Genomic DNA, 27,977 nt, shown 5'->3' on the forward strand with positions numbered 1-27,977 from the left:
TTCAGTTTTGGCTATTTGGCCGCATTGTTTAGTTTTCCTCTGCAGCAGCTTATCTTGTGGGGGAAGTAAGGTATGGAACTGAGGTACAGGCAGGGCTGGACTGGTCCATAGGGAACTCTGGAGATTTCCTGATAGGCCTCTGCACCTAGGGCCGCTTCTGTGATATTTCAAAATGTTCCCATAGAAAAAATGTTGGGCTTGCTGAAAATATGTAATATAGGGCCGCTTTGAAAATTATTTCCAGGGCCTCTTTTGGTTCCCAGTAATTATTTCCAGGGCCTTTTTTGGTTCCCAGTCCACCCCTAGGTACTGGGGCGTAGTGGTGCAATATATATACGACAACCGACATCCTGTCCTCAGCCGACCGAGGCATTGAGGCAAGACGGTTCCGCAGCTGAGTCGAAGTGCACTACGCCCCCTGTGGAAAAGTTTTACCAGCAGAAGAATTCATAGAAAGAACATTACGCTATTAAGTAATTTCTCCTTCTGTAGAATTTCTTGTAACTTTGCAGATCGCCTGGTGCACTCCCCTACCAGGAATCTTTATACAATTTCAGCTGCCTGGTGTACTCGCCTGGCAGGACATATTATGCGTTTCACAGTTCTTTGGCTATAACACAATAGCATACATCTTGAGGTCCTTGGTATATCTGTGTATGGTAACAATTTGCTCAAATGTTTCCCCCACATTGGCATCTTGTGCATCTGTACTTGATTGGGGTTTGCCTTTGTACTTTGCCTTGTCTGCATTCAAACATTCTTCTTATTGGGAACTAAATTTGTACTTTGCCTTGACTACATTCAAACAAACTTCAGGTATTTTCTGCATCAGCAATTTTGTACCATTCAAACATTTATTGGCACGCTTGTCGGAACGCCCCAGGAACCCCAGCTGCTTTGGGCAGACTCACTGGTTCCTTCCAGCATCGGAGTCGGCTCTCGCCTCTGCTTTGTGGTTCCTTCCCCCGCTTTCCACTTTGGAGTGTGCAGATGTTCTTCCAGTGTCCTGCGCGGCTCTGCGGTCACACGCCGACTTTCCTTTTCAGCCCGTGCTGGAGAACGGGGTCTCTTCGAGCGGCACAACATCCAGCAGCTCCTGCGCGGCTCAGAGTGTCTCCACAGCCCTTCTTGCTTGCATGCAGCGTTTTTCCTCCTGTCCCGGGGGACTTCTCCGTTCCACCAGACCTGTCTGTGTGCCTTGCGTTTGTGAGCCTCAGCATGGAGTTCAGCGTCTTCTACTATTGCAGCCTGCACAGGAATCCCTCTCTGTGGCTTCCCTTTTTGTGAGGAAGTCTGCAGTCACCTTTGTGGACCCTACTAATGCCCAGGGTGATTCCCTTCTTTCTGGAGGGGCTAGACTGGTCCCTTTGGCTCCTCCAGCACTTCTCAGCTTCCCTTTGGCAGTTGGGGTGTAAGGGTTCCCCTCTACTCTGGCCCAAACAGCATTTCACAGTTCCTTCCCTTCTATCACATGAATCTGGCAGCTAGGTCCTCCAGGAAGCGCCTCTCACACACTTCCAGAGCCTTTTCCCCTTTTTACAATGGCTCTGGCCTATAGGATCTGGGGAAGAACCAGACTGCTGATGACAGTGGAAAGTGATCCTCTCCTCTTATTTGTCCTAGTGTTGTGGGGATTGTGGGATCAATAGTCCCTTTTTGAGAATATTGTATAAATGTTTGCCATAGGTTTGAAAGTCAAACTATGTTTGGAAGAAATGTATGTGGAGCTGGTAAAAGTGTTTTTCATAATTTTAAAAGGCCAGTTAGGTGAAAGTTTGCTTTTGGAATGTGAGCAAAGCTTTCCACGGGTGAAAGAGGGAAGATGTTGTCACAAAGGGCCACTAGTCTGTCAGGATCAGGTATGGGCTGCCGTTCCCTGGCCACATGGAAGGAGGTCACCGCTGGAAAACAAGGATGAGTCCACCGGATTCCTCACAGGAAGGAGAAAAACAATGAGCCCCAAAGCCTCATCACATTTATGTCAAGTACATGCAGTGGGAATCGTAGGCAAGTGCAGAAGGGTACACCCAGGAGCCCGAAGGCAATTAGGTACCCTAACACAACCATGCACTGTCAAAACCATGGCCGGAACACTGAAGCGCAAGCCAAGAGGCACAGGATCACACAATCACAGAATTGACATGCGCACAGCTTCAACACCCCTAGTGCAGTCAAAAGGACCCATAGAAAAGGTTGTCTCCTAAGAGTCAAAGTAAAACTTGAAGAAATTAGTCTTCAGTTATTTCCTTAAATGCTGATGGCTCTTCTCATTACTAAGGCAGGGAGGGACGGCGATACCCTTACATACACCAGCCCCACTCAAGGTTATGACACCATACTTAATTCTCTTGGAATGGTGACTAGTGACATGGAAGTGGGGGATCTGAGGGGCCTGTTGGGTAAGATTTTCATATTTATGAAGAATCTTCCTGACCTGTGTCAACCCCAGAACTTTTTTGCTTGGACTGTGTGATTATTTTCCCTTGTCCCTAGGTGAAGGGGAATCTTTTTCCCCTCTTACCTAGTATCTTACTATTTGTATGGGTGATGTTTCTATGTCTCTCCATAGTTTATGGTTGAAGTTATAGTTTCTTACAACATTTGGGCTGCTTAGGCTGAGTTGCCTCCATGGGCTCCCCTGTTAATTTATCTTTCATGTACTTGGGTGAACTACAGTTCCCAAGTAGTAAAGAGGGATTTTCATCCTCCTTTACATTTTACATTGTGACCCAGCACACCCCACCTTATGTGGAGTGCTGGGGAATACAATGTATCCCCTTTCTTACTTGCCTGTGACATTTGTGTTACAATTGCAAGTTTGCTTGAATGGCTGGTGGCAGTGGTTTTACCTTTATGACTTTTAGTCTTTATTACTTGTAGGCTGTTAACTCAGCCTATGTAAAGCACAGAAGGGCCACTGTTTTTTTTAAAATGGTGGACTCCTTTTTTTTTCATCATTTCCTGTTAGCTTGTAGTTTCTGAGGTCTTCCCCTATGATTCTAGGCAGGAACGACCTCAGTGGGAGTTTTGTCTTTGGCGTGAATCCTTTATATTCCCTGCCAATGCTCCAGAGTGTCGGAGAAGGAGTCCAAAATTCTGCAGCCCTTTGTCTTTCATCTTGCCTGAAAGACCTCCCCTTTCTGTAAGATGCAGGGAGAGATTGCAGCAGTTGTGCTGTAGTCTCTGTTAAATACTCTAAACCTGGAAGCTGCTGACAAGTCGACCACTTGAGCTGAAGCCGAACAGGAAGATGAAAAAAGACGACTGTAGTGATATCCAGTGATCGCAGAGCCTGCTGTATAACCGGAGCCTGCTGTAACCCTTCCTTCCAAGCGACGTGGGGATCCCGAAATGAATGACCCCGACCCAGAGCCTGGTCAGATCCAGTAGACTCAAGAGGACCTGCATTTTGAGCCATCGCACGTCGTACTACGACCTTGCGGGTCTGCAATACCCTGGGACCTCGAGCCATTGTGCAGTGCATGGTCTTCCGAAATCCGATTCGAGCTGAAACTTTGGTGGCCTCCTCCTGGCTCTCCAGAGATATGAGTTAAGTCAGAAAAGTCCCCTCACCAGAGTGCTGGACCTTGCAAGTGACAAGAATCCAATCCGCAATATTCAGTCTTCTTCTGGCGCTGGAAAAGGGCCCCAAAACCACAGATCCGCATCCAGCCACAAAGAAACTCTTGTATGGAGCCTCCTCTGTTGATCCCTGCTTCAAAATCCCTTCCAAAGTCCTGTCTTCTGTCTTCATGACAAAGGAATCCATCAACTGGGTTTTTGCCTGCAGATCTTAAGTCTTCCTGCTGCAACTCATCTTCTGTGCTGAGGTACTGTGTTGGCTGGGGTATTTACTTAGCTGAAGCCTGTGTGATTTCTATAAAGCTTTCGGGGTGTATTCTGTAATTGGGAGACCTCTGATCCAGTTCACCCAGGCCCACTGCTAGAATCCTTCTAGGGTATCTTCTCAGAAGTCCCTGGACCCTAACTAACACTAAAGTGAAATACTTACTTGTTTTGAAGAGACTTCTTCAGGAACTCGAAACATTTCCTGCAACTGAACCCTATCTCACCCTGCCTACAGCTGGCACCTAAACCACTAGGGTCCCTCTTCCGCCTCTGAGAGAACTCGTGCAAAAGACTATGGAAGGACTGGATAAGAAAAGTGTTCTGCCTTGAAAAGTATAACAAATGTTTAAAAGTGTTCTTACTTGTGAAAGACTTGGTTGGGAGCCCCTCTGAGAGTGAGCAGTTACAAAAGTTCTTGCTTATCTTGAATGTGTTCTGCCATTCTAAAAAGTATATGTAAGGTTATTTTACTCACCTGTGAATTTGTTATGCCTATTTCCAAAAAGTAATGCTGTTGGCTAAACGGAACCATTTCTTCATAAAATTGGTTTATAATTTGACCAACTGGGTCTTGCTTCCCCTGGCCTGTTATATGGCCTGTCTAGAATAAGTCTGCTTTGGGTTTTATTTACGTTGAATAGTTGTGTGCCATCCAAAAAATAAGTTGGTTATTGCTTACCTTAGTCTGTGTTCCACTTATCTGAAAAGCAACTGTAATAGGTTTTACCTGCCTAGAATAGCTGTGGGCCATTCTTAAAAAGTGTCCTGTTGGTGTAGCTGACATTGGTCTGCCTGGTGCAATCCTAAATTAGTTGTATATGACACCATAAGGTCTTACTCACCAGGTATAACTGAGGTTTATCCTGAATGTAGTTATAGGTTTCTACTGTTCCTTGAACCTGTTTTCCAGTATTCAGAAAAGTATCCTAATAAAAGGGTTGGTTTACTAAGTGATTCCTTAACTGAGTGACACTGCATGACTGACGGGGCCTACTACCCTTGACTTACTGTAAACTAATCTAAAAGTAGCTGATGGTTTTACTCCCCATGAATAGGTGTGTCCTATATTAAATGTGTTTGATAAAGTCTGACTTCTGTAGAAATACTGTTAGTTTTCTAAACAGGGTCTATGATTTGGTCTGTATTTGTATTTGTTTATTATTTGTATCGCACGCCAAACCCTAACTGGGCGCTGGAGAAATTAAGAATTACATACATGGAGAAGAAAGTACACGTTGCATACATAGAGAAAAAGTGCAATAACAGTGAGGAGGACCAATGGTTACAGATAGGTCTGGTGTCAGAAAGCATTTATAAATAAGCGCAAACGAATTAGGAAGACATATGAACGGGGCGGAAATGCGGTGGTAAGGTACATGGTACTTAACCCCATCTTTCAAGGCAGCAGCGACACATAGATGCAAAGGTACAGCAAGGGCAGGTACATGGTGCTTAACCCCATCTTAAATGGCTGTAGCGACACATAAATGCAGTGGGCAGGTGCATGGTGCTTAACCCCGTCTTGCATGGCAGCAGCGACACATAGATGCAAAGGTACAGCAAGGGCAGGTACATGGTGCCTAACACCATCTTACAGGGCAGTAGTGACACAAAAATGCAGTGGGCAGGTACATGGTGCTTAACCCCCCTCTTACAGGGCAGCAGCAACACATAAATGCAAAGGTACAGCAAGGGTGGATACATGGTGCTTAGTCCCATTTTACAGGGCAGCAGCAACACATAAATGCAAAGGTACAGCAAGGGCAGGTACATGGTGCGTAACCCCATTTTACAGGTCACCAGCGACACATAAATGCAGTGGGCAGGTACATGGTGCTTAACCCCCTCTTACAGGGCAGCAGCGATGCATAAATGCAAAGGGCAGGTGCAATGTGCTAATCCCATCTCGCAGGGCAGCAGCATCTCATGGATGCAAAAGTTCAGTAATGGACATATAAGTCGAAAGGGTGGTTAACGCTCTAGGGTAGCACACAGACTTAGAGCATATCTAGAACCGGTGAATCAGTAACAGTAGCATATCTAGAACTTAATAATACAGATGATACGTGATGATGTGTCACTCGAAAAGTAAGTGGGAATACGAGAAGGAGCAGAAAATCTGATGCGGCTATTGTTTGGTTTTTACACAGAGGCAGTTATAGTGCGTGGAAGGCAAACTTATTAAGCAAGATTCCTGCAAATTCGACAATGTAATCGGTAATGATTGAACAATTGTGAGAGTAGAGCCTGTTGGATGTATGTTTGCTGGGTAAGGCCGAAACAAGTGGTGCACTTAGGTTGAGGTGGGCAAGCTCTTGCTTAAGATAAGACTTCGCTCACAAGGGGTGCCACTTTGCCATGGGGTCAGAGAGAATCGGTCAGTGAAGCGTAAACTATAATGTGAAAGGTTGGGCATTCCGCAAGGTCAGCCGTTACGGTCTCTGTTCAGCACCTTGCGTGATATCCATTGCCTTGGAGTTGGTGTGAGCAGCAGCTAAAATCTCATGTGTGGATTAACTACGCCGGCAGCATTGATTGATTAACAAATGTATTCTTCATTTGAGGGTTCTTAGCACCCGGCTTGTTATTGTTATTTTAGCTCTGTTATTTGTTTGCCCTTTGTCCTGCACATATTGCTTTCTGGAGGCTAAACGTTTAGTGCGTGTGATACTTGTAGAGGTGCCAATGTGATAAGCGGGGCAGTTCAGTAGTGGGCCTCTTACCTTGAGAAAGCGGTGTGCAGTGTAAAAACGCATGTTGCCGAATAGACAAACAAATACATAGATTACTTTTAAAAAGTCTTGGTAAGCACCATCGTGTGTGGAATCTGTTCTTTTCTCAAAATGTATGTTGATGTCCTTTACTGTAAAGTTGTGGAGGGGTGCGTGGGCAAGGCTATGGTGAACAGGCAAATGGGGAAGAGGCATTCTCTTTCGAGGGGATTGGGTCCTCCGACGTATTCCATATCTTTGACAGTAATCACCACAGCTGTGCTGCTTGGGAAAATTTTCTGCGTCCTGCGTCAATGACGTCGATGCGCCGTCCCCGAGCACCTCCTCTGACGGCCGACGTCACCTGATGTGATAAGTAGGACGCACGACGCCCGTAGCCTCAGTTCCGTTTTTTCCGCGAACGTGTTCGCTTTGTGAATCTCGGTACGCCTCGACTCTTTGGAGTTCTGTTATATTCTATCTCGCTTCTTTGAACCTGTTTGGTTTTTGTGAAAAGCCTGTTCGTGACGATGTCTACCTCGTCTTCAACCCCGCGTCCGGGCTTCAAGAAATGCAGGGACTGTGGGTCCAAGATGACGGGAACGGACTCGCACGACGCCTGCCTCTGGTGCATCGGGGAGGCCCACGACACGGACGACTGTGTCGACTGCCAGTCGCTCATGGCCAAGGCCTTGCAGGAGCACAAGAAGAAGTTGTCAGTAGGTAGGGTGTCTAAGCCCAGGAAGTCGAGGTCTGCGGGGCTTTCAACGGATGATTCGAGAGGCGACTCTCCGCATCATCGTCAGAGGTCCAGTGGGTCTCCTTCCAGGAGTCGGTCTCGCCACTCCTCTGCCTGTTCGAGGCATTCCCGGATGCGCCAGCATCGGCCGCCTTCCCCGTCCTCTTCCGAGGACTCCTCCCGTCGGCGGGTCGCTTATACCACCATGCAAGCAACACCGGAGGAATGGGCTTCCTTCGGGAAGAAGATGTTGGCGATTCTTGAATCGCAGGGCACCGGTCCGTCCGTGCCTCCGAGTGGTGTCGGTCGTGATCGGTCGAGAGACACCGCTCGCACGCCTTCGGGCTCGAGTGGTCGGCACAGTTCGCGGGAGAGGTCCCGCTCGGACAAGGGTAACCGTTCTCGCCATGCCCGTTCCAGGTCCCGGTCCTCGACACGCTCGAGACCGTTTGATCCTGTGCCGTCTTCAAGGAAGACGTCGACGCCTGTGGCGCCCAGGTCATCGACGACCTCGCTCGAGGCTCTGCTTTCGAGGGGGTCGTCGACGCTGTCGGTGCCTAGGTCATCGAAGTACACAAGCTCCGAGCCCTGGCTTCGAGGCCTGTGTCGACGCCGCCGGTGCTGGCGGCGCTGCGGCTGATGTCGACGCCGATTGTCTCGACGCCGGTGCCGACTCGTTCGTCGGCCTCGACGCCTTTCGAGGCAGTGGTGTCGGAGGGGCCCCGTGGCACGGGGGTAGCCCCTAGAAAGGCTCTGGCTAAGGTCAGGCATAGCTTTGGACCCCAGGTGTCTTCCGCTCACCGACTGGAGTACATTTCAGAGGGTGATGAGGGCTCTGATGAGGGCTTGGTTCCGGTGCCTGATGAGCTTCTCTCGGGCCATAGCCAATTTGATGACCTGAGGCAGTCACTGCATGATGCCAGTGGACTGGGCACCTCTCCGGAGGTGGAGTTTTGTAGGCCGGAGCCTGGCACTCATGCCGATTCTCCGTACCGGCGCCTTATGTCTCGGGTCACCGAGTACTTGGGATGGTCGGCTCCCCCAGGGGAGTTTGTTCATGATGATCTCACGGACATCCTTGATCTTGGTCCCCCCACTGACCCGGTACTGCCGTTTCATATGGCTCTGCAGATAAGGGTGGCGGTGGCTTGGACTCCCGGCAGTGGGCAAGTCTTTGTCGCGAAAATACCGTCCAACCAGTAGCGACCCCTGCTACTTGTCCAGGCACCCCACTCCTGAGAGTTTAGTGGTGCAGGCGGCTACGGCCCCAGCAAAGCAGGCATCGTATCCTACCATCCCTCCGGATAGGGACGACAAACGTTTTGATGGCTGGCCGAAGAAAGTGTTTTCTTCAGGGGGTATGGCGCTTCAGGCGGCCAACTCTGTATGTGCCTTGTCTCGTTTCACACACACACTCTGTGGAACTGTGTTGCATTAGCGGCTGAACATATTCCCGAAGGGGACGAACGGGATGGATTCCTTGCTATGGTTCAGGATGGCAAGGGTGCCATGTTTGAGGCTGTTCAGTCGGGTTTGGACATGGCAGATTGTGTCAGCCGGTCCATGGCGGCGAGCACCATAATACGCAGGTTTGTGTGGTTGCGGAAGCCGGGGTTCGCTCCTGATGTGCAGTCCCGGCTCCTCAACATGCCCTTTGACGGTGAACATCTTTTTGGCAGCAAGGCTGACGAGAGCCTTGAGAGGTTGCAGACCTCCAAAGCTGCAGCAAAGTCGTTGGGCGCTGCAGTTCGACAACCTCCGCCTTTTCGTCCTAGGGGACAACAATGGAGGGGAGGTTCCTTTCGCTATTAGTCGTCCTTCAGTAAAGCGAGAGGAGCTGTCGGTCAAAGAGGCCACCGTAAGAGTGCCAGAGGTGGAAAACAGGGTACTCGAGGTGCCAAGGCCGCTCGGGCAGTTGCCTCTTTGCCCTCAGGCAACGCTGCAGCCGCTACCACTCTGTCATGAGGCCAGGTCCCATGGTTCGCCGGTTGGGGGAAGGCTGGCGCAGCATCTTGTAGAGTGGCGTGCCATTACTTCAGATGTGTGGGTTCTGGAGATCATAGCCCATGGCTACTGTCTTCCCTTTCGGCAGAGGCCTCACGACAATCCACCTGGGAACCTATCTTTGAAGGGTCCGGATCCGCTCCTTGCGCAGGAAATTCAAGCCCTGCTGGAGAAAGGCGCCATAGAACTGGTGCCGGTAGCGGAGAGGAACAAGGGATGGTATTCCCCTTATTTTTTTATTTCGAAGAAAGACAGGGGATTGAGACCCATCATGGACTTGCGCGGTTTGCACAAACTCCTCAGGAAGGACAAGTTCAAGATGGTTACTCTCTCTCAGGTCCACCAGGCCCTTCAACTTCAGGACTGGTTGGTGTCTCTCGACCTCAAGGAGGCTTACTTCCATGTGCCGATCCATCCCAAGCACAAGAAGTACCTGAGGTTCGCGGTTGGCGACTCGCACTTTCAATTTCGGGTCCTGCCGTTCGGATTGACCTCCGCCCCGAGGGTTTTCACCAAGCTCATGGTGGTGGTGGCAGCGTATCTCAGGAAAGGGGGGATTCACGTCTACCCCTACCTGGACGATTGGTTGATCAGGGGGAGCTCTCCCGAGCAAGTCCTGGATCATCTGTCCGTCACCTGCCACTCCCTTCACAAGCTGGGCTTCTCCCTCAATTTAAAGAAGTCCCATTTGACGCCAACACAACAGCTCCAGTACATCGGAGCAGTGCTCGACACATCCCTGGGGCTGTGTTTTCCTCCCCAGGTGAGGGCTCTTCACATTCAGCAGATGGTGCACAAGTTTCAACTTGCCCAGACGCTCCCGGCGTTCGAGTTCTTGAGGTTGCTCGGCCTCATGACATCCTGCATTCTTCTGGTGCCAGAGGCTCGTCTGCGGATGAGATCTTTGCAGTGGGCACTCAAGCTCCAGTGGTCTCAGTCCTACGGCAGGATGTCGGACCCTGTTCAGGTGCCGCCCTTGGTCGCCCAGGACCTTCTGTGGTGGGCCGTCGATGGCAATCTGATGAAGGGGCCCCATTTTGGCTGCCCTGGCCGGAGGTGACGATCGTGACGGACGCATCCCTCACGGGATGAGGAGCTCATGCCAACGAGTTGACAGTCAGCGGTCGTTGGTCTAAGTCGGAGTCCAGACTCCATATCAATCTGTTGGAGCTGAGGGCCGTCAGGCTAGCCCTGAAGGCTTTTCTGCCGACTGTGCGAGGAAAGAGTGTCCTGATTCAAACGGACAACACAGTGGCCATGCACAACCTCATCAAAAAGGGGGGGGCAGGGTCACTTCCTCTGTGCAGGGAGGCGATGCAGCTCGAGTTCTGGGCCATCCAGCAGGAAGTTTCGATCTCGGCTGTTCATCTGGCCGGAGACGACAACGAGACGGCAGACGCTCTGAGCAGGCAGAGCACGATCTCTCACGAGTGGGAGCTGGCTCGGGAGATTCTCCTGGAGGTCTTCGCCCTTTGGGGGACCCCTCAAGTGGATCTCTTCGCCTCCAGTGTCAACCGGAAGTGCGAAAGGTTCTGCTCGCAGGAATTTCCTCCAAAAGGAGCCTTAGGAGGCGCTTTCGTGGTGGAGTGGTCATTCCCACTGCTGTATGCGTTTCCTCCAGTCCCCGTCATCCTGCAAGTACTGCGGAGGTTACGGAGGTTCGGTTCCCGGATGATCCTCATTGCTCCGGCGTGGGCCGGAGGACGTGGTACCCGGACCTTCTCGACTTGTTCATCTGCCCTCCATGTCGTCTTCCCTACCGAGACGAGGAGGGGGGGGGTCAGGTTCTCCATCCAGAGGTCAGATCCCTCAACCTTCACGCTTGACTTCTGAAAGGTTGAGGTATAAGTATTGGGACCTCCCTGAAGACGTGTTGGAGGTGTTGCTCTCGGCCAGACGGCCGGCAACAAAGTCTCTGTACTGTTGCCGTTGGCATGAATTCTGCGACTGGTGCAGAGTTAAAAATGTGGATCCTTTTGATCCATGGTTCTGTCTTTTTTGCTTTCTTTGGCCCACAGGGGCTTGCAAGTGGGGACCATTAAATGTTACCTGGCGGCGCTGTCCATATTTAAGCGCTCGTCCAAAGTATGTTCCTATTTTAAGATTCCTTTAATTTCTCAGTTTTTGAAAGGGCTCACTAATGTGTTTCCTCCGTCACCTTTTCTGGTGCCAGGTTGGGATTTGAATCTTGTTCTTAAGTTTCTTATGGGTGCTCCGTTTGAGCCTTTGCATTCTTGCCCTTTGAGACAGTTACTCTGAAAACTGTGTTTTCGGTTGCGGTTACCTCCGCTCGCAGAGTGAGTGAGTGAGTGAGCTACAGGCACTTTCAGTTAAGCCACCCTTCACTGTGTTTCATAAGGACAGGGTTGTCCTTAGAGTTTGTCCTTCCTTTCTTCCGAAGGTGGTTTCGGAATTTCATTTGGGCCAGAAGGTTGTTCTTCCGGCATTCTATCCTCCTCCACATCCTGGTAAGGAAGAGGAGAGGCTCCATAGGCTTGATCCTAGGAGAGCATTGAGCTTTTATATGTCACGCATGTCCCGGGTCAGAGTGGACGATCAACTCTTCATTGGTTATGCTGGAAAGCTTTTTGGGACAAGCTGTGATGAAACAGACGTTGTCTCGTTGGGTTATTTTGGCTATCTCTGAGTGTTACCGCTTGGCGGGAAAGGACCCACCGGCTGGCTTGCGGGCCCATTCTACCAGGGGTATGGCTGCATCTACTGCCCTGCAGAGGAGTGCTCCTATTCGTAACATCTGTGATGCAGCCACCTGGGCTTCTGTACATACTTTTGTATGGCACTACTCCCTCGATTCCATCCGAGGACAGGATCTGGCCTTTGGCAAGGCAGTCCTGTATTCCGCAATTTGATTGGGTATGCTAAATTTGTATTCTAAATTCTTTCCCCACCTCCTTGCTTTGGTACTGCTTTGGGAGTCTGTTAAAGATATGGAATATGTCGGAGGACCCAATCCCCTCGAAGAACAAGTTACTCTCTTACCTAGTAACGTTCTTTCGATGGGAGGGTCCGACGACGTATTCCATATCGCTCCCTCCGTACCTTCCCCGTTGCAGAATTTCTTATGCGATTGCAGCTTACGTTTCCGCAAGGCCTTGTGTGTCTGACTGGCAGCAGACTGGTGTCAAACGTTCTGGGGGAAAAAACTACAACTGAGGCTACTACGGGCGTCATGCGTCCTACTTATCACATCGTGTGACGTCGGCCGTCGGAGGAGGTCCTCGGGGACGGCGCATCGACACAGGACGCAGACGCCAAAAAGTTTCCGAAGCAGCACAGCTGTGCTGATTACTGTCAAAGATATGGAATACGTCGTCGGACCCTCCCATCGAAAGAACATTACCAGGTAAGAGAGTAACTTGTTCTTTTGTCCTCGGGTGTTTGCAGCAATGTACTGCCAAAGTGTGTGTTTTTTTAAATATATTTATTTATTTTTATTTTGCTTCTTGCCAGCCTGGGGTTTCTGTTTTACTTGTCAATCCCCAGCTGGCCAATGGACACTTCTCCACGAGAGTTGAAGTTCGACAAGGAGACAGCAGGGATGCCATTGTTCGTCGACTGATGAAGGTGAACAGAGGAATCAAAGGTAAAGTCCATCCTGCATTGTGATACGCAAACCCCCTTCTAACCTACCCATCTCGAACCATGCTCGCAATCTAGGCCTTTACTTCGACTCCTCCCTCTCCTTCTCCCACCATATTTCTCTTACGTCCCGCGCCTGCCGTTACCACCTCTTCAATGTTCGTAAAATCTGTCCCTCCCTCACCTTCCATGCCACTAAACTCTTAATCTCTTCCCTCATCTTCTCTCCTCTTTTCTACTCTCCTCTTTGGCCTCCCTGCCTCTCATCTTGCTCCCCTCAAATCCCTCTATCACTCTATCTGTACCCTCTGTCTTCTCTCTCCTCGTGATTCCATTTTTTCCTCACACTCTGATCTTGGCTGGCTTCCCTTCCACTCTCAACTTAAATTTAACTTCCTTTGTCTCATCTTTAAATCTCTTCATGATCTTGCCCCCCTACCTTTCCTCTCTCCTCTCATTCTACGCCCAATCTCGCCCCCTCCGATCTGCTGATCTCTTCCTACTCTCTGTTCCCCCGCCTCCCCATGCCCCTTCTCGTTTCCGATCATTTCAGCTCCTTGCCCCTCTACACTGGAATTCTCTACCTCTCTCTATCCACTCCATTTCCTCATACCCCGTCTTCCGTTCTTCCTTGAAATCTCATCTTCTTTATCCCCCGTCCTGTTAACCTCATTACTTCCCTCTCACTCTCCCTCTGATCTGCTTCTCTTTTACAATCCTAGGCAAATTGTTCTACTTATTGTTTTTGATGGTTTGTCTCATGTTTACAATTATGCTTCCATTTTATTCTTTTGTATTCTTATTGTTGCTATGTAAAGCGCTTTGGCTTAAAGCGCTCTATAAATTTAACAAATACAAATACAAACAGAATGCCAAGGGCTACTGGGAAACCCACAGGAATTCATATCACTAGATGCTGCTGTATCAAGATAGCAGAGATTAGCGTTCTGGTCTTGTCTCATATACACATGGGTGTTGAGATACCACAGTGGTGTGTTGGTATGTTAAAGGAGAAGTAATCTGAGCACTTACACTAAGGGCTATTGTGTAAATATTTTATAGATAAGCTTGAAATTACATGGTTAAAGTACCATGGTACACTTGCAATGCCAGTTACGACTAAATAAAGGGCACAGGGTAGATTTGGATCTGGGAACCCCTCTGCAAACTCCCCAATCTACCCCTACCACCCATCTCTGGATATGGGCAATACAGCTGTTCTTGTGTACTTGGAAACAAACTACAGGATGCCAATTAGGATGTGGTATCTTGTGCCACTCCAAAACACTTTCAAAATGTACAATAAATCCCATATGGGACGTACAAATTGAATACATAGGGCCTCGTTTTAAGTTGGTCGGTGAAGAATTAACGTGCCAGTATTAACTTATAACGGCACATTTTTGCACTGGCCAACAACATGTTTGCTGGTGAGGTGTCTGAATTACCTCCAGCTAAGAGCTGGCACCTTACCTGCAAAATTCGCTGGTATTACCGGTACTGGTATGACGGATGCCAGTAATACCGTCAAAATCCCCCATGGAGTCCAATCGGACTCCATGGAATGGGGATTTACATCCTACACAGGCACTCGTAATCCTGTGGTAATACCGCTGGACCAAGTGCCGTTATCCGTAGTTCAGTTTGCCGGTATTTACCGCTAGGATTCCAGCAAACTTGTAATGAGGCCCATAGTTTATCAGGCAGCACATGCAATGAAAAGTACAGTGGATTTCTCCTTCTGTCTACACAGGCCTATGCAAAACTTTACAGGCCAGTGCACAGTAAACGACTGGTGGGTTCTGTGACAACTTAATGCCTCATTGTTTGTAGTCCCTACATTTCTGCACACTAAGCCTAATTTAAGTTAAACATCAGTGTTTGGTTTTCACTGTCCCATTTTCGGAAGATTGCACTGGCAGAAGAGTACCTTTTTTTCTGATGTCGAATGCTACTTAGTGCATAGCTGGAAGTAAGCATTTCAGAAAAATAATATATTTTAGCCTCCCCCTCTGCCCCTGCAATTTCTTATTGAAGATGTAGCCCTCTTTGCCATATACTGTTGTTGAATTAGCCCTGCCAGTAGACTGTTATTGGGTCTTTATCCCTGCCCACATTTAGCTTTGCTTTCTTTAGTTCCATCCACAGGTGTTTGTTGGTTCTTTTTGTGCTATCCACTTTGATTTTATCCACGTCATATGTTAAGATTAGATCTTTAACAAGGTTCGAAATTGAGATTTGGTGAGCAGGAGCTAAAACAAGCTCCTGGGTGTCGGACATCACCGTGTAGGCAGGAGCTACTGCAGGGGAACCAGGAGCTACCATATCTTCTTTTAAAACTCTCTATTTTGTATGAACCATTGTGTTTAAAATGTAAATTTGAGGTGTTCTAATTCTTCCTTATCAACCTTCTCAAATACTCAAAGTTACTGTCACATTTAAATGTTTGGAAGGCACCAGTTGGCCCTAGGAGGCAAAGGTAGCTCCTGGTAGCTGTTGTTTTCAAGCTAACCAGGCTCCACTATGCTAGAACCAGGAACTAAATAGCTCCCAGATCTCCTTAAATTCGAACCCAGCTTTAGCAATGGTAACTGTTGGTTATCAGCAGTTGTAGCCATACCTATAGACACTAGTTAGATGTTAGCCACACACAGTCTGGGATTAGGGTTTTAGCTCTCCCCACTGTTGGTTATTGTTTATTTAGCCATACGTACGGTCTATAACCTGTTATATTAGTGACTTATTTTAACTCTAAGAAGATCACCTAACAGGGGTGTCTCCAATTGGAAAGAGGGATTTTCTAATTGGGGGTTTATTGAAAGATAATTCCACCTTCCTTCCTCTCCTTGCTTCAGCACTCGACAATATTTACTTTCAAAGCTGTTGAGTGAATCAACACTTTATCTCCTACGCCCTAAGGGTGAAAGTTCTAGATTGTACCCCTGGTGACACGCCCTATACTTTTTTGCATTTCATTCTGATTGATTTACCAACCTGTTTTCTGCAGTAAGTCTAAAGCTGCAGCTCCATCTGGGACGTGACTTTGATGTTCCCCTGAGAGACTCTTGAACTCATGGGGTTGTGGTATCCTAAAGACACTCTGACCTTGCACTAGTCTTCTCACACATTTGACTCTGACTCGTCTGGTTGGTGGCAGACCGTATCTGAGGATTTCCCTAGAGGACGCCTAGTGTTTGGAATCCTGTACGAGTTTTGCACTAATCCTTGTTTCCTTGATGTGAAAGGGCACACATAGAGCCATTAGGTAATAGCCTCTGCCTGCTTATAAAGAGCAATGACAGTGGAGCCAAAGCTAGATCTAGATAAATACATGATTGATGTTTGGGATACTTGAGTAGATTCCACATCTGTGCATTTTTCTGTGAATGTTGGTATGTGCAACTGCCAGTAATTGAGTGGCTCCAAAATATTTGAATGAATACAGCCTCCTGTTTGGAAGTAGAGTTGGTGCCCAGCTTACATTGTTCCTGCTTCCCCTAACTCTAACCTGGCGGGCATAGTGGGGTTGCAAGTCTCAAGGATACCCTGTTCCTGGAAGCTTTGCTGCTCATCTTTGCGTGGATTAGTCGAAAATGGCTGCAGGCATTGGAAGCTACCAGCTTGGGTACTGGATAGATCCCAACACCTATTGTTGCAGAACTAAAGAACTACAAAGCACACTGCACATTCTGTTGGGACTCTTAGGTGAATACTACTTTACCTGAATTGTGATTGCTTGACATGACTACATCTGGCCGGTTCTGGATCTGCATAAATGCACCATGCTCTACCTATAATAGTTCACCTTACCTCTGGTTCAGCATCTTTTCAAGCGGTTCTTGGCCTGCTTTCCTCTGGCACTTTGTTGCCACTATCGGCACAATTGCTGAAGAACTGGAGACGAGCACTCCCACTAGTGAACTTTTTTAGTTTGAAAACCAACAGTTTGGCAGTTTGCATTGGTTGAATACGAATACCGACCTGCGCAATCGTCCCTCTCTCTTATATTTCCCCTGTGCTTAACATTGGGGGCTACTGCAGCATCGGTACCCTAGACTGCTCAGCCAGTCAGAGCCTGGTCTGCCTATCCCAGTCACTTTTGTGAAATCGAGACCTTTGGTTAAATTGATTAATATCTGAGGGCACCCTCTGCATAATGAGCACTACATTGGTAATAGGAAGATTCATTCCTCCCACAGATTCCTCATCTAGGATGCCTACTTTCATGTGCCGATTCCTCTCAAGAAGAGTAAGTACATGAGATTTGTTGTGGGCGATTGCCATTACCTGTTAATAAAAGTCCTCAGCAGGGAAGGCATTCATGTGTTTCCCTAACTAAATAACTGGCTCATCTGAGCTTGCTCACCAGACCAGGCGATGGCACACCTGTTCCATGTGTGCAGCCTTTTGGACTGCTTGGGCTTTGCCTGAACTTCAAGTAGTCTCAGGTTTCTCTGTCCTTATCCCTATGAGTTATCGGAGTGGCCCTGCACACTCTCCTGGGCAGGGCTTCTCCATCATGGTGTCTTGCATGGATTCACATGCTCATGAATATTCCCCGTTGTCAGGATGGGAATCCTCTGTAAAAAGAATGTAGTTTAGCTTTCAACTTAAAAATGCTTGTCTCCTCTATAGCCTATCAATGTCGTTTGGGTCATACTGCGCCCAGCCAATGACACTCGTCCTAAACTCCACCCCTGGTGGGCATCTTCAGATTTCACCACGTTTCCAGTGTTGGGAGTCCGTGTGCTTTGCTCCTCAAATCGTGTTTTTTTTTTTTTTTTGCTGGTTTTTTGCATTTTTCAGGAGGTATCTCCCATCTATTGTTCACCTACCGTCATGCAGCAACTACCTGCAGTGGCAAAGATCTTTTATCGTCAACAAGTGGCGCCAACAGCGCCTACATCTGGACACCTCGACCATGGCTGGTGCTACGAAGAAGAGCCTCTTCAGGACCTGTGAGAGCTGCGGTCTGAAGAATATCTTCGTTGAGGACTGGCTCCTCAAGTGCCTTTATTGTCTTCACCAGGACCACAACGCAAATGGATGTGACATCTGCCAATCATTCTCGTCGAACACCAAATAGGATCGCCAACGGGGGTTGGTGACCTGGATCGAGGAGGGGAAGGCCTCTGACGTGGCCTCTGGGCACAGTCATACCTCATCTAGGACCGGCCAGTCCTCTGAGCCTACTCCCTCTGGTAAGAAGAGGTCAAGGTCCTTTGAGGATGCTTCCTCTGTGAAGATCCAAAAGAAGGCGAAATCCAACGCTTCCTCGTCAACGGCCTCTGCAGCTTCGGGACCAAATTCTGGAATGGTGTCGGCCACCAACCCTGTCAACGGTTAGCCTGCTGGCTGGTGGGTTGCCTCCATCAGCAAGGAAGTTGCTGGCACTGTCCAAGCATAAGAAAAGCAGATCGTCGAAGGTCCCGTCCCCGTCGTCGTCGACACAGTCAACTGCACGAGCCCTGTCAACAACAGCCTACTCCACCAGGACCACAGCCCCATCCACAACCAGGACCATCACCCCATCAACGACCACTTCGGCGACGAGCGCCCGTTGGCGAAGTCGGGGAAACAAGTCTTTCTTCAGCAACAAAGAGTTTGTCGATGACCGTCATCTTCACAGCGACTACCTCGCCTAGGGTGTCTATGCCTCCTAGACCCCGTCGTTGGTCCGGACCACGATCCTGTCATGGGCTGCACCTGTTCCTACTTCTCAGGCACCTGTTGTTGCCTCCTTCCCGAGAGACTCGAATCTGGTGAGAAAGTTGCCTCCAGCTCTTGAGTTTCTGCCCAGGCCTGCCAAGGCTGTCCCTCTGGCTCCTTTGAATTCCCCTGGAGATCAATAAATATCTACACCAGTTCTGAGGAGGATCTGCCGGAAGATTTTTACCCAGACCAGGAAGGGGGCCAAGGACCCCTGCTTAATGAGGGCTCACCGTCACATGGGCCTTAACAAACGTTTAGCCCTCCAAGGGGCTTGAGCCTGGCTCCTGCTCTGGCTTGCCCATCTGCACCTGCTCTTGCACTGAGACACATGTCCCTGGACATTTTAACCACCTTGCATATGTTGGTGGTGGAGATTCTCAGCGGCTGCCTGCTGCTCCTATGCCTGGTCCAGCGAGAAGTCCTCCAAGGCCTCCTGTGCATCGGTCAACACCGTCCCATAGGGCACCCGTTACCCTGGACCAGTACAAGGGGCCCTACCCCTGTGTTGGAGAAGTCAGTTCACACAGATACTGGCACAGACACCGACACCACCGGGACTCGCACAGATGAGTATGCCAACTCTGTTCCCGCAGATGGGGAACCACCGGATGTCGACAAGCCATCCAGGGCTTCACCCTCAGACGAGATTGGCTCCTTCCACTCCATCCTTTCAAAGGCGGCCACGCTTTTTAATCTGGTGCCAGAAGAGAAGAAGGAAGACTTACTTTTTCAAAGGAGCGAGTCCGCAAATAAGACCATTGTGTCAGTCCTGTTGTTAGACGACGTTTAGGAAGATGGATTGGCAGTATGAAGGCTCCAAAAACCACGCCAGCGAAGCGTGACAGGCTGGAGAAGAAGTACTGGATACCAGATTCGGCCCACAGGTGTCTCAGGTCTCGTGGTGTCATTCGCCGCCAGGAAATGGTAATCAACCCCCTGGTCGTCCATGGTGCTTCCTGACCAGGAAGGCAAGACGATTGATGCGGCTGGCACACGCATCATTACCACAGCAGCCTCCACCGTCAAGTCTGTCGACGCCCTCACCCTCCTGTCTAGGTACGACAGGGAGCTGTGATACAAGCTAGGGCCCATCATGGACTTCCTCCCTGATGACAAGGCCGAGGCTTTGCCCTATTCCAGGAAGGAGAGGTGGCTTCAGACCATGCCATCATGGTTGTGCTTTACATAGCGGACTCAGGGTTCCGCCAGATGGGTAATGGTGTAGCTCTCAGGCTCCACGGTTGGCTGAAGGCCACACATTTCTGAGCAGACAAAGGTCATCAACATCTGGGGACCCTGCAGCAGAGAAGGTTGTCCTTTCGTTCCGCGATGGGAAGAGTCTTCATGTGCTCCAAGGGGGTCACTACTCTCTATTGTGAGCCCAACCACTCCACCACCCAGGATTTCTACGGCAGTGGCAGCCAACATCGTCGTCGTCTTGCGCCATCCAGGACACAGACGCCCAAGCAGGCCTGATTCGACCAAGAACCTGCGCCCCCACTTTCGCACCCCAGTGGGAGGCCGACTGTCACATTTGTTGATCAGTGGCAAAAGATCTCCACAGGCAAATGGGTTCTGGATAGTCTTCAGCAGGGGCACGCTTTAGAATTTCAAGACGGTACCCCTGCATTCTTCCTGTCGCATGTCAAGATCTTCACATGGCCCAACTGCTTCAGGAGGCTCAGGCCATTTTACAGAAAGGGGCAATTAAACCAGCCCCTCAGTGCCTCCGGAGTGTACCCCAGATACTTTCTGGTAAGGAAGAAGTCAGGAGCATGGTGACCGATGCTAGGCTTGGGACGCCTAAACAAGTATCTAAAGTCCCAAAAATTCAGGATGGTCCTGTTGCAGCATGTGCTCGACCAGCTGGAGAAAGGTCTTTTCTGGCATATCTTGACCTGGAAGACACATACTTCCACATCCCCATTAATCGCAAACACCGGAAGTTCTTCGTTTTGTCATCAAAGGAGGGCATTACCAATTCAAGGCCGTTCCCTTTGACCTGAAATCTGCTCTGAGGGTATTCACCAAATGCTTGGTCCCGGTAGCTGCGCATCTACGCTGCAAGCGAATCCACGTTTACCCATACCTGGACGGTTGGCTAATCCGGTCCCACGCACTGGCAACCCAGTACACGGTCGAGACCATTCACCTTCTGACTTTGCTCAGATTCTCCATCAATTATCCAAAGTCCTGTGTGGTGCCATTGTGTGGTGCCATCTCAGAACGCGGTGCCCGGCTGAGCACAATCTCGTGCCTGCCGACTCCCTCGGAGGAGAGGGTGGAAGCCATCCTCGGGACGGTTCAGCGGCTGTCCACAGTGTCTATCACAACAGTCGGGTACATCAAATCCCTGTTGGGCATAATGTCCTCCTGCTTCCATCTGGTTCCCTTTTGCAAGCTCCAAATGCAGCCCTTCAGGAATTCCTAGACGCCAGGTGGCAGCACGTCACGGGCACATGGACACACATCGCCCTAAATCAAACCTTCCGTCAAGCTTTTCAATGGTGGTCTGTTTGGCCACATCTCACTCAACGAGCCCCCTTCCAGGTCCCTCCATACGGTGCTACAGTCACTATCGACCCTCTCTGGAGGGTTGGAGGGCTCATGCCCAACAATCTCATGCCAGAGCCCTCTGGCTCCTGGAGGAGAAGGACTTGCACATAAACGTCCTGGAACTGCAGGCCGTCTTCTGGGTCCTCAAGTCGTTTCAGTCTCCGCTATAAGGGAAGGTGGTACGGATCTTCACGGACAACACCACCACCATGTTTTACATCAGGAAATCCCTCTCTCCATAGAGGCCCAGTCCCCTTACACCTGACTGGAGTCAAGAACCCCATTGCAGCCTCGCTCAGAAGCGAGCTGCGGTCCTGTCACGAGTGGGAGCTTTAGCAAGCGCAGGTGTCTCGCCTCTTCAGCGAGTGTGGTCTTCCCCAGATTGACATCTTTGCGACAGCTGCCAACTCCAAGTGCCGGAAGTTTGCCAGCAGATGTCCTCAGCCGAGGAGTATAGGCGATGCCTTCTCGTTCCCCTGGGACAGGCTTTTCCTGTACACTTTCCAACTGATTCTGCTGTTACGTGTGATCAACAAACTTGGACGTTGCCACTGCAGGATTATCCTCATTGCACCAGCGTGGCCAAGGGCATATCTGGTACACTTACATCCTTCATCTGTCAGTGGTCCTGGCCATCCAGCTGCCTCCACTTCCCGGCCTCCTCCCCAGAGAATGATCAATCCTGCACCACGACCCAGCGTCCCTGAGACTCACGGTCTGGCTCCTGCAGACCTAGAATTTGGGCACTATTCCCTGCCGTTGGAATGCAAGAAGATCCTGGCCAAGGCCAGGGCCCCGTCTACATTGTTTTGCTACAGGCACACGTGAAAGTGCTTCACAGTGTGGTATCTGGTCACAAATGGTGTACTTGTAACGGCTCCAAAGCCCATCCCATACCTGCTCTCGCTGGCTAAAGCTGGCCTGTCTCACACGTCCATTAAGCACCATATCCCGGTGCACAGGGGCTCCAGGCAAGCTCTCCCTGTGGTCGCACAGGCTCATCAAGGTATTCCTCAAGGTTCTCTTCAGGACTTTTCCACCGATGAGGGCTCCTGCCCCAGCTTGGGAGCTGAACATGCCCCTTTAAAGTTTCTATTGTGGAAGGCTGCTTCCTGGTGGCGATCACATTGCCAAGGCGAGTTGGGGAGATTCAGGCCCTCTCCTGCAAGCAACCGTAGGGATCCTCCTTCGCTACTAAGGTGGTGCTGCAGACTCATCCCACCTTCATGCCAAAGGTTCCATCTGACTTTCATCTCAACGAGCCATTGGATCGGCCACTCTTTTTTCCGAACCCTTATATGCCTGCTGAAAGAGCGTTGCATTCGCTGGACGCTGCTCATGCAATCAAGTTGTACGTGGCACGCTCTAAGGACTTTCAGTAAACGTCTCAACTTTCTGTCAGTCATGGACCTTAGAAGAACAAATTACTTACATCTGGTAATATTCTTTCGGATGAATGTTTCTCCCACAGATTCCTCCTCCACCACCCCCAAACTGTCCCACTTGGCGGATAGCTTGTACACCTTTTGGTTCAGCAGTCCCTCAGCCTGAGAGTGCTATGGAAAAAGAGTGAAACTGAGGTCATGGGGTGCAGCACCTCAATGGGCATACACATCATTTTTGGCACTTAGGGGCGTTGAGCAGACGTGCTTCGCTGAGCCCCCTGGTGGCAGAAAAGTTTCAAAAGCGCAGGATATCATAGATGAGCCATCCATAGAGGATCATCCATCAGAAAGAACATTACCAAAGATAAGTAATTTGTTCTTTACTTTCTTTTGTACCACTTACCTCCCTCCATTATCCTTTTTTGCTTCCTTCTCGGTCAATGACAGCAGCCTTCTAAGGGGCAGTGTAGAGCTATTTGACTGACTTTGTACATAATTTATTTGCACATCAGGGATATATCCATTATGTGATATGAAACTACTAATATGTAATCACACTATCATAACATGATAAAGGTAGGACATTTTCCCTTTGCAGGAGTCATAGGCAGGTAGGTCAAAGGTTTCCTGGTATAAATCACAATGGCTAGATTTACCCAGCATTACAGCTGTTGTGGGGACATGTGCTTTCATCCTGATTGTGTTTTGTGTAGCTGGAGAGACGGACAGTGTAGCTGTCCTCCTTTCCTTGCCCTTCTTCCCTCAGTTTGTTGTTGCGGCAGCCAGGGAACAAGCCAGGCTGCTTGGACTCGACTTCCATAGTAGGCAGCTGGGTAAATGACGCAGAATGGAAACTTTGTGTGCATTTTTTAGGGTAGCTAGATAAATAGGCTGGTGTTGAGGAATGTCTGTTGGTACTTAGACGTTGGAGAGTGGAGTTTAATTTTAGTGTTTGAGATTTCAGTGAATGTTCCAAGAGGAACAACAGCTTGCGCTCTTGCTCAGTGAAGTCATGGCAGCCATTTACAGCTGTGGTCCAGCAAAAGCCTCATTAGATTGCAAGAAATAAATAGCCACTCTACTTTCGCTGAATGAGATTTGAAATCAAAATATATTGATTATGCACCTGTGAATCTCAAGTACTGGAACAGAAGGCCCATCTATTTTAAGGTTTCCTTACTTGTAGTAGCACGGAAGGTCCCTTCATAGTCTCCTGCTTTACCATAGTTCTCTTCCCAAACTGTTATACAATTGCTAACTAATAGCTTTTGGTATGTCTGATTCTCGGGTTACCCACATTAAATTGAGCATTGTGAGATACTTCCATGAAAGGGAATGCCAGTTGCTAATGATCCTCACCCATCCTAAAATGTTAGAGGGCAAGAGACCCCACTCTGAGTAACATAATCATAGATCTGAGAAACCTTTTTGCCTTATTTGTCGATATCTGCAAGTTGAACCATGAGCCCTCCTGCACAACGAGCAAAGGGAAACATTGTGGATGATACTGTTCCCATGACATTGTTGTTCCCTGTCCAGCAAACCCAAGTTAGGAGAAGGAGATGTAAAAACTATCCTCTGTGTTCCTAGGATTCATGCCTCCCTCCCCTGATGATGCCCAACCATGAGGTGTGGCTGTGATAGCTTATGCACCTATCAGATCTGTCTTTATATAGCTGTATACCTGATGTAGCCCCCCGTACCATGAGGCACGGCTTTGCCAGCTTATGCTCCTACCTGAGCTGTCTTTGTGTAGCTGTAAAACGGATGTAGCCCATCGAACCATGAGGCGCGGCTTTGCCAGATTATTCACCTACCTGATTTGTCTCTGCGTACCGGATGTAGGCCCTCACCCCCGTACCATCAGGCGCAGCTTTGCCGGCTTATGCTTTCCACAAACCACCTTATGATGTAGCCTGAATATGTGGTCCAGCACTTGCGCCCTGATGCCTGAGGGTTTGGTGCGCTGATATAAATGTAAAAATAAAATAAATAAACACGGCGAGAAATTGGTCTGGGATTGCTTGTAGAGAATATTTTGTCTGGGACATACTGTGCTTCTGTATAGGCTGGCACTCATTTTCATGTGCCATTTGTCCCTAGGGTAATGACACAAACAAACTTAGAAACCATGCAGTGCTTCCCAAGGGCATATGATTCATGCTTCATACGTTTTGAATATGCCCAAGCATGCCCATCAACTTTGTCTGCAGTCTGGCTTTAATGGTTTGGTGGGAATCACTAAAGATTTGCACATCAACACTTCTAAAGTGCTCTTCTTAGTCATTGTTTAGAGGTGTAACACAAAGCAAATTTTTCTATCAGTTGTACTTTGATATTGGCGCCATAAAGTTCCTCATGAAACTTCTACCCATTCTAATCACCTTCTTTAGTCACTTTAAAGACACCTGGGTTTGCTAGCCTCTGGATATTTTTCTGGTTTGTAAGATATCGCCTGCTCCACTGAGATTGAGGATTGATGGCTTGTGCTCTATTGGCATGTTTGTACATAAAAGGTGACCTACTCTAGATCCCTCTGTAGTATTTTGTGATGACTTACGGGATTCAGTCACTTCTCCCCTGCAGGGAACCTTTCCTTGTGAGGCTAAGGAGGTGAGCCCGCCAGGCGACACCCTGCTTAGGGGCTGCGGAAAGAGGGACCTCACTGGGAGAGACTCCCCTCTTGGGGACAAGGACTCTGCAGAGGAACTCCCTAAAACGATCTGTCCTGGACCAACAGTAACATCCAGGCTTCAGAAAGACCCAGCCGACCAAACCACTGTTTGTTATTGTGCCATAAGATTCAGGATTGCACGTGAAGAAATATCTGGTAAAAATACTGTGAAGAAGAAGGGAGAGAGTAATACTGATCGCTCAGTGGTTTGAAACCAGCAATACTATGACGAGGAGAAAATAGTGAGTAATGGAGATTGTTCAACTGGAGGAGAAAAAGAACTATAATCCTTCGCTGGGGAGAGCCCAGCGATATATCATAAAAAGGGAAGATGGACCACTGTCAGAGAGCAGTGAAACCCGAGAGTTTCAAATTAGCAGTGTTGTGGAGCTGACAGAGACCAGAGATTCTTTGCAGGGAGGAAGCAACCAGCAGGCATGCACAAGCCGCACCAAGAGAGCTGAAGGCAGAGGAGAGCAGGGGAAGAAAACCCAAAGTGAGAGATCCAGTTGTCAGTGGTCGCGTGATCCATGAGAGCTTGAGTGTGCAGTCTCGCAAGACGCAGAGATCGACGGAATGCTGGCACTGCGTAGCCGTGGACCAGAAGCAGAGAGAAACGGGAAAAGTAGAAGCAGTCCTGACCAAACAAAGAGTGGTCCCTATCCTGCATGCAGGCCCAGTGACACCAACCCATGGGGAAAAAAGGTAACGGGGACGGCGGACAACCCAGGAGGTAACACAGGTATAATATGTTATGACATTAATAACGTGCCTATACACAAGTGTTTCAAGGCGCGACGAGGCAAGGGAGGAGAGGGAGGGGAAACAGAGAGAGTACAAAGAAAACAATAACTTATAACGAGTACCAGCATCCTACTCGTCCCAGTGATACGAGAAAGAACTGAGAGAGTAAAACCCATCACGGGACCCATCCCACTCACCCGAGTGATACAAGAAAGAACCGAGAGAGTGAAACACATCACATGCTCATCCTACTTGTCACAGTGATACAATAAAGAACAGAGAGAGGGAGACTCATCACGGGACTCGTCCAACTCGTTCCAGTGACACAAAAGAGAATCAGTAATACCAAAAGGGGCCAAGATAATAATAATAAATATTGAGTCTTTTATACTTACCCTAAAGAGAAAATCAGTAAACCAGAAGATGAGAACCCTGATAGCAGATACCTTACTCATGAGGACCTAAAGAACCATTTGAATACGGAGAACAGGAGCAACATAAAGAGGGAGTCTATTTCCCCAGCGATAACAGAAAGATAGACTTTCAGAGACAATTGAGAAAAGCATAATATGAGGGATTCAAAGGCCAAGAACGTAAACGAGGAGAAGTTTACAGAGTCAAGAGAAAGGGGAACAAAAGACTTGGTAAAGTCCCCTAAAGGAACTGAACAAGCTAAGGCAAGAGATAGCCAAAAACGATCTCGGGATTATATACTAAGGTTGGGGAAGCCTATCCAGGAGAAGGGAGTCATTCTCCTTGACTTTGGCTGTTTTGTCTTAGTGGTAGGGTCAGTGCAGCTTAGTTTTGGACGGAGGACACACTGTTTGTTTTGGGTTTCCTAACAGACGACAAGCACCCTATTTAGTTTTGTTAGGAAGAGAGATCGACCGATATGGGATAGTAAGGCCTTTTCACTTATTTTAATAAAACCATCTGCAAGAAAGCCAAAAACTGGTCCGTCTCCTTCTGTCCTACCACAATTTCTAAATCATGCCTGCAGACCTTAACATTTTTACGTGACACTAGCCATTAACACTTGTTAATTGACCTTTGTTGAATAAGTAATGGTGTGCTTTATGCATGTGGAGAATTAAGGAGGCAAGTGCCATTTTGTGCTTGACTAGTAGCTTTCAGCTAGAAATGTGCACCCCTGATTTGTTTCCTTTCTATCTAGTTGGTGACCACATGAGAGCTATGTGTATCTAACAAATGTGTTTTTTTTTTTTTTTTTAAATCTGCAGACCTTTCCAAAGTAAAGCTCATGCGATACGATGACCCATTATTGGGACCTCGACGTGTTCCAGTCCTCGGCAAGGAAGATTCTGGAAAAAGTGACATTTCCGAGGCGGCCACGTTCCACATAGACCTGAATGAGAAGAAAGTGCATATGACAGACAATGGACTGAGGGTGGAGATCGGAGACACAGTAATCTACCTCATTCACTGAGTACCGGACTGTTCCCAGAAAAAGGACACAGTATTCAAGTGAGAGAGGACTAAGCTAGAGCTTCAGACACTAACATTTCATCAAGCAAGTTCTATGTTCAGTGTGTGCTGTAAAAAACAAGCAGTATTTTTAATAGTGAATAAAGAAATGTATTATTACGAAAAAGTCTGCTTGTCATTGTTGTGGGGTAGGGAATGAGTGTGCCTTAGTGATACAAAGCAATAGCTTCAGGTAGTTGGTTGGTGCAAATTCAGGTCCAACGTAAAGATCTCTGTTCATCTCTGAGTGAGCAGCTGCGAATATCAAGAACTTCACTGTCTTTAATTGGAGTTCTTCCAATTCTAGAACTGTATATGCTGGAAGCTAAACATTTTGAAGCAACAACATTTTACAAATAGGCCCCTTCTTTAACCCCTTCCATTTCTTTAGATTTGGGTGTCTCTTTGACTTTTAGCATAAACAATTCTTGTCTGTATTTATGGGACCAAAGAACCGCATCTATGGGTAACATAACCTTTGTCATATTCTTTGGGGACTCGGAATCCCAGTAAAATTG

The 27,977-nt window shown here is 48.5% G+C and overlaps 1 protein-coding gene across 1 annotated transcript in view; it reads left to right on the plus strand.

The window, feature by feature from the left end:
* Positions 1-27,586, plus strand: part of LARS1 (leucyl-tRNA synthetase 1) — an 860,995-nt gene extending 833,409 nt beyond the window's left edge. Inside the window, exons 31-32 of the mRNA XM_069652446.1 lie at positions 12,775-12,907; positions 27,216-27,586. Of these exons, the coding sequence (XP_069508547.1) occupies positions 12,775-12,907; positions 27,216-27,421 (339 nt within the window). The 3' untranslated portion in view covers positions 27,422-27,586. The remainder of the gene's footprint in view (positions 1-12,774; positions 12,908-27,215) is intronic.
* Positions 27,587-27,977: the final 391 nt, after the last annotated feature.

The sequence above is a fragment of the Ambystoma mexicanum genome, chromosome 3p (assembly GCF_040938575.1).
Source record: "Ambystoma mexicanum isolate Mex_15411 chromosome 3p, UKY_AmexF1_1, whole genome shotgun sequence".
NCBI lineage: Eukaryota > Metazoa > Chordata > Amphibia > Caudata > Ambystomatidae > Ambystoma > Ambystoma mexicanum.